The sequence below is a fragment of the Terrapene carolina genome, unplaced genomic scaffold (assembly GCF_002925995.2).
Source record: "Terrapene carolina triunguis isolate 2854851 unplaced genomic scaffold, T_m_triunguis-2.0 Scaffold34029, whole genome shotgun sequence".
Taxonomy (NCBI): Eukaryota; Metazoa; Chordata; order Testudines; family Emydidae; genus Terrapene; species Terrapene triunguis.
Genome location: NW_020698380.1, coordinates 4,126,162 through 4,137,927, shown reverse-complemented (window position 1 = coordinate 4,137,927; position 11,766 = coordinate 4,126,162). Strand labels below are relative to the sequence as shown.

The window sequence follows — 11,766 nt, the reverse complement described above, 5'->3', positions numbered from 1 at the left end:
TAAAGAATTTTGTTTAAATATGGATGAGATGCACATATTAATGTGTGTGTGCGCACACGCATACAGTCGATATTACATTTGTGGTTGGTGCTGTGATATGAAGACCCCACTTCTCCAAAGCAGACAAGCATCTTTTCACTGCATAATGGGAGAATAAGTGGGAGGTTACTTCTATGCCATATTTTGGAATTGCTTTGGAGGAAAGGTCTCAGTCCTGTGGTGAGGACTAAACAGTCTCCTTTGATGGTCAGAAATGACAAGATTTTAATTTTCACGTTATTTTATGCTTTGCAAGAAGAGAGACATAAGTATTGCACACCTTTAAACATTGACAGTATGGCGTCTGCTAGCTTATGGTAACCTAAAACACTTATTCAAAACAGTGAACCAAATTCATCCCTCGCCATCCCGTCCTCAATCTTCCTTATACATCAAAGGGGGCTTCTACTAAAGGGGGAGTGAGACACTAATCCATCTTTTTCCCTTTGTGGGTCACCTGTATTGAGAGTTGTTACCACCCAAGAGGAGCTTAGGTTTTGGACTGAAAATCAGGCTAACAAATCAACCCTAAAACATCCTAATTCAGATTAGGTGGGCTGTTTGCAGGTCTGCTAAATACACTTTGAAAAATGTGACTGATTCCTCCTGTGGACTTTGGTGGAAACAGGATTAGGTCCATAAGGTTCAGAATTCAATTTTGTTTTGTTCTTAACTGGGGCATTTGTGAGAGTTTTAGATGCATTTAGGTGTTCATGACTGAGCCTTTTTTCTTCTGACTGTTGCAGCTGCCACTGTATTCTTTAGGCATTTTCTTTTGGCTCTATTCTGCACTTAGCTAATTGGGTATCTCTGCAGACTTTGTGCAGTAGGAAAGGCTCCCCATGCTGCTTTGCGACTGGTGGTGTTGTGACAATGGGGCGAAAGAAGATTTTTTTCATCAACATTGCATCAGAGCAACTTGCTTCAAAGAGCTCCGAGCGAGTTAGCGATACGATTTTCAGCAAACAGCCTCCCAATTCCTAGGGAAAGGCACAGTGCTGTTGGGAGACTGTAATCTGTCCGCCATCACAATGTATTTGGGGATGGCAAAACTGACTTACTTGCTTCTTGCTACTCATTGCCTTAGATAATCACCATTTCTGAAAAATAATGGATTTGCTATTCCGTCTGGAGACTGCCCCTGCCCATGGAGCAAGACTGCCAGGAGATGCTCCCCAAGGCACTCGCTTGCCACTGCACTGGTGGTCCTGGCTCTGCTGCTGTTCCTTAGGCTGGAGGCGATACATGGAGCGGTCACCTGCCTCCCCACTTTCAAGAGTTACTCTTTGTCTCTGGGCTGAGGAGCAATAGCAGAGTCAGGACGAGGGGGTACAGGGGGAGGCCTTTAAGCCTGAGCCTCTCTGATGATTCAAGTGTAAAACTTGCAGCAAGAAATTTTAGGATTCTATTGTTACTCAGAAGCATGGGTTTATTTTCTAAACAACAACGCACAGAGCGCCCTCTCTGCACAGCCAGCGGCGGCTCTATGTATTTTGCTGCCCCAAGCACAGCAGTCAGGCAGCTTTCGGCGGCGTGCCTGCGGGAGGTCCGTTGGTGACGTGGATTCGGCGGCATGCCTGCAGGAGGTCCGCCGTCCTGTGCCTTCGGCGTACCTGCCGCCGAAGCCACGGGACCGGCAGACCTCCCGCAGGCATGCAGCCGAAGGCAGTCTGACTGCCGCCCTCATGGCGACCAACAGGTCACTCCCTGCGGCTTGCTGCCCCAGGCACGCGCTTGGAGCGCTGGTGCCTGGAGCCACCCCTGTGCACAGCTAGACTGCCTGAATCACAGGCTGGGATGGGATTCTGTAAGCCCAGTGGCAGCACAGCAGGCATGCAAGTATATGATACATCAACCACCAAATCTAGGGAACTCCTAGCTTCTAGTTCTGGTGGATCATGGTCTAGCTGACCCCGAAATGGCCACTGGCATTTCTGATTAAACAAAAAAAATAAAGCTGACTATTTTTGAAACCGGCCAGGACACTTCCAGTCTCCCAAACATCTTGGGTTAGCCCACCTCTGCCTTTCCTCCACGTGAGAAGTGAACCTGCCCATTTGCAGTTGCAAATTGCAAGCACAGCGTGTGACGAGACTGTGAAAGAGGAGCAGAGAGGGAACGGTGGTGGTGGGAAATACGGTGTAAACTGAGCAGAGAGCTGGAAGAGTGAAAACCAAAAGGAGCAGAGGGTGGAGCAGGGAGAGGAGGTGGGAGATGGGGAGAAACTGTACTGGATAAAATACTGTACACAGGACACCCTCTTGCGTCAATCTGACTTTTGCAAGATTTTTCTTTCTTTACCATGGACTTCTCTATAGTTAGAAAGACATTGTTCTTTTTTTGTTTCAGAACTGAACCGCTCTGGGGGAGGGGAATTTTGATTTAAATAACAAGGGGAGAAGTTAAAACCCCTACTAGGTCTACAAACTGAAAGTCGGTCAAGAGACGAGCAAATATCAAACACCAAAAGATGTACCCACAATGCAGGTGATATTGGCCCTGGGGATAGGTACCATCCACGCAAGAATTATCAATACTGTCTGCCTCAAATGTGCTACCTGATTATTAAATAAAGCTGGTTGGAGACGGAGCCAACATTTAATGATCAATGTGCAATAATTTCTTAATAAGACTAGAATTGTTTGAATAACATGCCTGATATAATGGAAATAAACAATACACCTATACCCCAAACAAAACTACATTAGATGTTTTAATGCGGCTGCCCCCTACCCATTCCAGGGTATGGTCCCTGCTGGTAAGCCCCGGGTTTTGATTGTCTATGTTGAGATGTCCTTAAACTAGGCCTCGGCGGTCGTGTTATCGTCACACAAGGTGGTGGTGCCAGCATTTCTCCTCTCCCAGAGCTGGTAAGGTTGCTGTTTCTTGCCATACTTCCTTCTTTCCCTGAAGGGCTGTTTCTTCTGGTAGAGTCTGATTTGTTCTCTTGTATTTAAAAAAAAAAAAAAAAAAAAAATTAAAAACACAAGCCAAGATGATTAAAATCATTTCATTTAAAGCAAACACTCCTTCCTCACCTCCCTCAATAGTTGCTCCTGCCATCACTCTATTTATACACAATAAACTTATCTGTATGCACTTGTGTTCTTGTAGAAGTCTACACTGAGAAACCAAAAGTGCAGATGTTAGCACCTGTATTCCGGCCAAGATCCAGTTTAGGTACCTACAGCCTGTCTGCCCAAGTTCCCTTTGCAGTTTTATTTTGACAGTTATAAAAGGCAATAGTTCCAGTGTCCTTACTTCATCATAAATAATACACCTCTACCTTTGTGCTTATTATGCATTTGTAATATTGGGTTTTTATCTATTTTCATTAACATCCACAACATGCAAGGTACTTTCCTAACCTAAATAAAGACACAATCTCTCCTCTAAGGAAGGATGTATATGAAACTGATTGAGAAATTTCAAATTCAGTAGGACAGAAGGGGGGGAAGATCCAAGAGATGCTAAGGTGTTTAACTGTAACCACCAGCTAAAGTTAAAATGATCAATAGCATCAACCTTCTTTATGCACTGTCGCTCCATTCAGTTTCATTAAGAGTTACTCAGCTTGGCGTAGGACCTCTTTTTAGCAGTTTTAAAACATGTTTCCACTTCAAATTCTTGATACTGCCTAGCTCAGAATTCACTGGGTTTTTTTCCCCCAGAATATTCTCAAGGCAATTTCACCTGACACGATAAATAGAGATTGGGCCTGAATCAAAACCCTCAATCCAAACTCTCCAAAATATTGGGCAACTCCAGATCAAAGCATTGTGATTTGGGGCCCATCCTCTGTATTAAGACTCATTTGTACTTCTCCAGAATGAGCTGCGTTATGGCATGTGTAGGAATAGCTGGCTGTATGCATAGGCTTAGCTTGCTCTGCTGGCACACCTCCAGGCAGTATGATGGAGATTGGATGCTTTTTCTAAAAGATGTGCTCTAATTCAATGAATTCCTATGGCCTGTGTTATACAGGAGGTCAGACGACATGGTCACAGTGGTCCCTTCTGGCCTTACAATCTGTGTTTTAAGTCCTCAATAAGTAATATTGCATTCAGTGGTTCTATTCCATAGAAGTAACTTCTTTTGCCAACAACCCACATTTAGAAACTCTCCTCACCCATCCAGATTTGATTCCTAATTCTGCTTTTACTGCCCAGTCTGAGAGGAGCTGGGATTGCTGTGGAGTCGTCAAACTGCTGCCCAGTGGGAACATCTTGTATCAGTAGCATCTCAATAATAATTTCCCTTTGGGAAGCTGTGTTGAAAGGATTCCTCTGGAGTTCTCCCCAGGCACTGGGCTAAGGTGAGGGATTCCAAGACCTTTCTTAAGGCTTTCTCTACACTGCCACTTTTGTCGGGAAAACTTGTGTTGGTCATGGGTGTGAAAAAATACACCCCGGCCAACATAAGTTTCACCGGCAAAAGCGCTGGTGTGGACAGCGCTATGCTGGCAGAAGAGCCTCTCCTGCTGACATAGCTACCGCCGCTTGTTGGGGGGTGGTTTAATTATGCTGACAGGAGAGTTCTCTCCCACCGGCATAGAGCGGCTACATGGGAGACCTTTCAGCAGCACAGCTATAGCGGTACAGCTGTGCCACTGTAAGGTCCATAGTGTAGACTTAGCCTAAGGTTGCACAGGATATGGCCATTAAAAATATACTTCTTTATTCCTCCAGTATTGCAGGGAAACTTAGACAAAATCTGCCCTTAGTTATGCTCATCCAACCCCCTTGCACTAGTGTGTCTCAGGACAGAATTCAGCTCAATTTCTTTATGTTCACAGCCATTCCATGGTAAAAATTGTGACCGATGGCAATTTCCAGCAATATCTGGGACAAACCTCATTGAATTAAGTTTAAGTATTTTAGGAGTCCATTGTATTAAAAGTTACATTTTTATGTGGCATTGTAGGGTTGTATGTAACGTTTCTAGGAGACTGACTCATGTAAACCTTGGGGAAATGTTAGGGACAATATGTGTGAAGTGGATTTCCTAGGAAGTACTGGGGAGGAGGGGATTGCAGCTTCCCACCAACTATCTCAGCCTTTGCAGCTTTACTCCCAGGCGTGACATTTTGTCTACTGATCACTTGTTACAGGAGCACAGTTCAAAGACACAAACTAGATTCTCCAGGCCCCAACAGACAGAGGAAGGACTTTTGAATCAATAGCCTGAGTTTAAACTAACACAGGGCCGGCCCCAATCCTTAGGGAAGGTCTGGAAGGACTGATGGAGATTGCCGGGGGAGGGAGGTGATTTCTAGTAAGGTGGTTTTTGATGTTTTCTCTGTAACGCACCTACCTCTGCAATGCTTCTACCTTGCTTAGAAAAAGCTGTGTGATAGTGTAACTGCCCACAGTTACGCTATCAGTCTCTGCCTAAGCAGACCTGCTTGCTTTCTCTTCAATCTGTCTCTTGGTGGGAATAACACCGTGCAGGCAGGGAACTGTTCAGCTTGGAGATACCTGGTCACAAGGGGGGAGAGATGCATGTCTTGCTCGAAAGCGGCAGCAGCCAGGGGAGCCTGAGAGTGGGTGTTCTTGCTGGACCACTGAGGGGAAATATATGTGCAGTTGCCCTGAACTGTGACAAAAATCTCTCTAATATGTTTTACCTTCTGTTGGTTTGGGCTGACTCACACTCTTTGCACTTGGAACCAGCAAGTCGTCTAAGTCTTGTATTGCAGAACTAGTAGTAGCTTTGTTGTTCCTCTTGTTTTTCTCCTCGTCGCGTTGCTGCACAAATTAAAGTGGTTAGATTTCATTTGCAGTTGGAGACGTGATTTGTGAAATAGCTGCTTGGTGTCATGCATTTCCTGAGGGGGAGTTACCTATGCACAAAGAGTGACAACATTTGATGAGGTCTCTGTCTCTCTGAGTAGCAATGCCTTTTCTTTCATGGCCCCTTCTGTACTGATTCATGATCACTTGTCCCACTATGGAGTTGATTTGTGTAGCTTTAAGGAGCTCATGTACCTCTAAAGGCCACATACAGTGTATCTAAGGTTTGGTCCATATCATATTTGAGAAATTATATAGACACATATAGCTTGTATTTTAAGCCATGGGCACAGCTGAAGTTGACATTTAGCCTTAATTTCTGGAGGCTGCTGATTCCTGAGTGCTCATACTCTCACCCTTAATGTTACATCAATCCCTAGGTGTATTTCATGGAATATATCTTATGTGGCATCAATTTTTACTCTTCTTCTGACTAAGATTCTGTGTTGTACCAGTAAAATGGCAGATACAGCCTCTTGCAGGGCTAGACTCTAATTCTGGGTCTTAAGAAACCCAGGTTCTATTCCTAGCTCTGCTCCTGGCCTGCTGGATGACCATGGGCAAGTCACTTCACTGCTCTGTACTTCGGTTTGCCTTTCTGTAAAATGGAGCTAACGATACTGACCTCCTTTGTAAAGTGCTTGGAGAGCAACAGGTCAAAGGTGCTATATAACAAAGACCTAGGTGTCATTGTTCTTGTTAGCAAGTCTGTTTGTTTGCTTTGTAATTTTTATAAAGCCTACATGTTACGTTGGTAGCACTTTTTCTACCTTGGCGAATCTCTGCCTCCTTTTGGCATTCACTATACTAACATTAATCACACTGAATTATTTGGGCATTGAATTTATTATGTGGGTATAATATGCAGTTCTGGGGAAATTTCATTGTAATTTTAGCATGAGTTAATATTCACTTATTAGGAAGCATTACTGAACAGTATTATAATTAGCTACTGAACACTGCCAAAGTGAAATGCACAATAAAGAAAATTCACTTTTTTTAATCATGCAGTTCCATAACATGGTTTAAAATGAAAAGCTATTTAAAAATAATACTTTAGGTCAAAATGCAAGTGCATGGTATTTTAGAAACATCTGTACTGAATAAATCACATACATACCATTTGCATTTTCTTCTTCAGTTCTGTGTTAGCATGCTGATATGCTTCAGCCACAGCATTCAGATAGTAGATGGCTAGGCTACAAATATTTAAAAAAAAAAAAAAGTAAAAATCTTATACTGACAGGATAGGGAGGTAAGCAGAGAACTCCTCCAGCTACTGCATGTGCATGCATCAAGGAATGTGCTCAGATGGAAAAAAACACTGAAGATATTTTTCAAAGGAGCTGAATTACACGGAGAACCTCCCAAATAAGCAATGCTGCACGGGTTTGCTGCATTTGACATGTTATTTGCCAATTTTGGAAAATCTAAGAGTTGTGTTAGAATCGGGGTGCGGTCTGATGCACAGCACAAGAAGCAGGACCAACGGGAACAGCTGCAATATCTGTGAACTGGTAGAATGCTCATGGTCAAGTCACTGCTGTGTGTTTGTGGTTGGGTGGGAGGGAGGGAGGAGGAGGCACTTACTAGATATCTTACAGATACTAGGTATCGCTAGTTAAAAAGCTTTAAAGTTATCCCTGGCTACAAACTGGATTTGGGGGGGCACAAAGGCTAACTCACTGGCAACACTCTAAGTCTCAAAAACCCTTCCTCCCTATTCTACCTTCCACAAATGACCTTCAATCTGTTTTCCCCTGACTCGCTCCATCATCCCTTCCCCAGCCACTGCACTCAGATGGGAGTTAAATTGGAGACTGTTATACAAATTGCCTCTTCCCCCAGGCAATAAAGGAAGCCTCCCTGTCACAGACTGTGTGGGTTCCAAAAGCCCGCAGCTCTGTTTGTAAGCTTATTGTGCAAAAGTGATGGTGGACCATTGAAAACTTCAGTATCTTCTTCCCAGTCATCTTGTGATAAAGACCAACCCCCAAAGGCTACATTTAAAGAGCCAAAGGACTCTCTGGTGTAGCTCTGCTAAGTTCAAGAGAGTCACACTAGGGATGAACATGGCCTGTTTTGAGCAGTCATTACTTTCACAGCAGCCCCACACACGCTGTAATAGAGAACAATAGCGTGCTGATGTCTATTGTGGATATTTTTATGGCTTCTTTCACTGTAGTACCCAAGCACCTCGCAGTCTTTAACATATTTTTCCTCACAACATCCCTGTGAGTTAGGGCAGTGCTGTTATCCCCATTTTACAGATGGGGAATGGAGACACAAAGGCTAAGTGACTTGCCCAAGGTCACACAGGAAGTCTGTGGCAAAGCAGGGAACTGAGCCAAGCTCTTCCAAGTTGAGGCTAGCCACTGAAGAGTCTTGCCTCTTCTACAGGGCACTGCTCCAGTCCACAGCCTGCAACTGAACTCTTACTAATAGACACAGGTTGGGAAACCAGTGTAAACTAGAGCCAGTTTTGAGTACAGTCGTGGGCTTTGGGCTTGATTCTTTCTCTCACAAAGAGGACAAGCCCCCCCAAAATAAAATAAAATTTAAAGGTAGGAGCCACACTAGAGGGAATCAAAAGTCAAAGGGATCAGAGGAGATGTACTGGCAGTGGCAGGCAGCCTTTGGCTCACAGAGAGGTACATATTTTAAAACATGCTGAAGTGTCGGGGACTGTCTCATCCCCACTGCCGCCAGCCAGCCCGTAATATTTTGGTTGTCAAAAATGTCTCCTCCTGCTTTTGTAGAATGATTTTATTCCTTTAAAATCCAAACATCATCTGCTCAGTGACTCCAAACCATTCCTGGAAAAGCACCATCAATTTGCTGCTACTGCTTTTAAAAAAAATTCTAGTATATAACAAGTAATATTGGAACAGCAAAGCTTCCTGACAGTTCATAATTTGACTGCGTAGCTATGGCTCAGATTCAGTGAGCTGGAAACCAAGTTAGGTGGCTTTTTGTAGGGTAGATTTAAAAAGAGTGAATCCAAACACTGCTAGACAGGGCAAGTCTGTCGAGGATGACTAGTTTCTTTTGAAGCCTTTTTTTTAATATACTTCCTGGGTGGGTGGGGGAATAATGTGTATATAAAAGGTCTGTCTGGAAAGAACATACTTAAGTAATTAAGCAAACCTCCATCTACTGTAGATTAGCGATGCAGCATTTTAGGAAATGAATTTTTTTCCTTGTGCTCATGGAAACATCTTTTGGTTATCTGTAAGCAGATAATAGTTTCATATCTACACAATTGAATTTTATGATTAACCTAGGTATTTTTTGTTTTTTAATCTGTTGCTTTTGGTTCTAAGGCCCTGCATGTCTGGTTTTGACCTGACTGCACTTAATTGCCTGAAGGAACCATGTTTTTGGAAAAGATCACTGGAATCTGCTCCTTCAGAGCCCTTGTGGTCTCCACTGGCTCTCTGTTTTCTCTGTCCCTTATTCTCCAGATCTTTGAGTTACTCTGAGTAAATCAATTTTTCCTTTCTGCAGATTCCAGTTTCCTTTTCAATCCTGTGGCAACCCTTCATTAATAGCAATAACCATCTTCAAATCTTGGAACTTCTCCCCGTTTAGCAACTTATTTAACAAGTGAATCAATAGATGTGAACTTGGTTAATTTTTTTTCCCATCAGGGTATTAATGCATTCCCAATCTACTTGTGGCATTTTGTCAGCCTGTGTTCCCTCTCTCATATATTTGTTGCAGTTATTCTGGATTTGCTCCAGTTCCTCACTGCACCTTATGGCTCTGAGTGAAATTACGGTGGGCATTTTAGGACTGATCTGCTCATACAGCTTTTGATCCTCACTTAAGGGGACTTGATGGAGGGAAGGAGAGGCGGAGGAATACCATGGAAAAAGGGTGGTGGAGTAGGATCTCTGAGAAGCTGCATCTTACACATCATGTGATTCGTCAGTTGATTTTTGTGGCAATATAAGTAACTTGCACTAGGTGTGTGTGGATTGCTCTCCCAGGCTAGTGGCTGGTCCACATTAGAGGTTTGAGTCTGCTACTGCTTTCCATAAGGGGGTGAGTTATTTAACTCCAGCAGTAAAGGTCAGATTTTCAGCTCTGTAGGTCCTGAGTTCAAATCCTACTATTGGCCCAAGTGAGGGTTGGTTACCTATCCATAAACCTTGTTTATGTAAAATAGCTTCCCCCAGAAAAATGAGGCAACTAGAAGTAGAGAGGAAACCGAGACAAAACAATTTCACTCAAAGTGTAATATCTACAATGTACTCTCTGGCAATTGAGACACAGAGTGTAAATGAATTGGAGACATCTAAAATTGTTTCTGGAAAAGGAGGGGGGAATTGTAAGAGGAGAGGGGGTGGAGAGGGAACAAACTAATTCAGTCCTTAGAAAGGGAGAGCACATTTTATGAGTGGCTGCCTGCCACTAAAACCAAGCTAATATAAATTTATGATTCACCAGCCACTGTTTGCAGAGGTTATTTTTTTGTATTAAGGCCGCATTGCAGGTTGCCTTATCTGCTTCATTTAGGAGGAAGAGATGCAGTATATTTCAGAGCTAAGTGAAATGCTGGCAGCTGCATTTTCTCTTTTTAATCTCGTTATATGTTGGAGCAGGATCAATGTAAGGGACTGGTCCCAGTTTGGATCTATCTAACTGTATGTACAATAGCAGGGGTGGTGGTAGGAGCTGATGGATTATAAGGAGGGAGGCAGGAAATCAGTGACTATAAATGATTCAAAGCTACCTAATTATTTCTGAGAAAGAAGTGGATCAGACATTAAACCAAGGCTGTGGCCACTTGCAGTCATTAATTATGGCACAATCAATGTGCCATAATTAATGACTGCAAGTGGCCACAGCCTTGGTAGTTTTAGCTATGTAGATGCTTGTTCACACTAGCTACTGAAAAACTTTCAGATGGTAGCTGTTATGTCTCTGAAAATCTGATAAACTGAAAGGCACAGTTGGCTTATCTGCCACTTTAATTGGCTCAGAAAAACACCCAAGCAATAAAGCAACAAAAAATAGTCAAGTTAAAGCAGTGAGAAGGGTTCTTAGTTCCAAGCTACTTCATTCCTAAATTCCAACTGCAGCCAACTCCAGCTGCTTTCAAGCAGCAAATCTTTTGAACTCTGCCATGCGGAATGTTCCAGACATTAAAAATATAGAAACTACAAATAATCACAACGGTCCTTAAAGCTACATGCACTAATCACTGCTGATCTAGGCTATCTAGTTGCAATCTAGAGATAAAAGGCTGTGTATCTCATTAAAACCTCATGATCTCTCAAGTATCAGAGGGGTAGCCATGTTAGTCTGGATCTGTCAAAAGCAACAAAGAGTCCTGTGGCACCTTATAGACTGTACATAGCAGAGGGGCATTGCTGGCATCGGCCAAACTGGACAATCCCTACGTAAAAGGATAAATGGACACAAGTCAGAATGTTAGGAATGGCAATATACAAAAACCTGTAGGAGAACACTTCAACCTCCCTAGACACACAATAGCAGATTTAAAAGTAGCCATCCTGCAGCAAAAAAACCTTCAGGACCAGACTCCAAAGAGAAACTGCTGAGCTTCAGTTCATTTGCAAATTTGACACCATCCGCTCAGGATTAAACAAAGACTGTGAATGGCTAGCCAACTACAAAAGCAGTTTCTCTTCCCTTGGTGTTCACATCTCAACTGCTAGAAGAGGGCCTCATCCTCCCTGATTTGAACTAACCTCATTATCTCTAGACTGATTCTTGCCTGCATATTTATACCTGCCTCTGGAAATTTCCACCACATGTGTCTGACGAAGTGGGTATTCACCCACAAAAGCTTATGCTCGAATACTTCTGTTAGTCTATAAGGTGCCACAGGACTCTTTTGTCGCTTTTTACATGATCTCTCAAGTCTCCCTTCCCTCCTACCTGTATTATTGCAAATATAACTTAC

At 43.1% G+C, this 11,766-nt stretch overlaps 1 protein-coding gene across 1 annotated transcript in view; it reads right to left on the bottom strand.

Annotated features, from left to right (window-relative positions):
• Positions 1-2,752: 2,752 nt before the first annotated feature.
• The window catches only part of LOC113405165 (transmembrane channel-like protein 2), a 53,398-nt gene continuing 44,384 nt past the window's right edge, over positions 2,753-11,766 (bottom strand). The window contains exons 18-20 of the mRNA XM_026646088.1: positions 6,952-7,030; positions 5,666-5,786; positions 2,753-2,985 (exon numbers count right to left, since the gene is read on the bottom strand). Of these exons, the coding sequence (XP_026501873.1) occupies positions 2,753-2,985; positions 5,666-5,786; positions 6,952-7,030 (433 nt within the window). The remainder of the gene's footprint in view (positions 2,986-5,665; positions 5,787-6,951; positions 7,031-11,766) is intronic.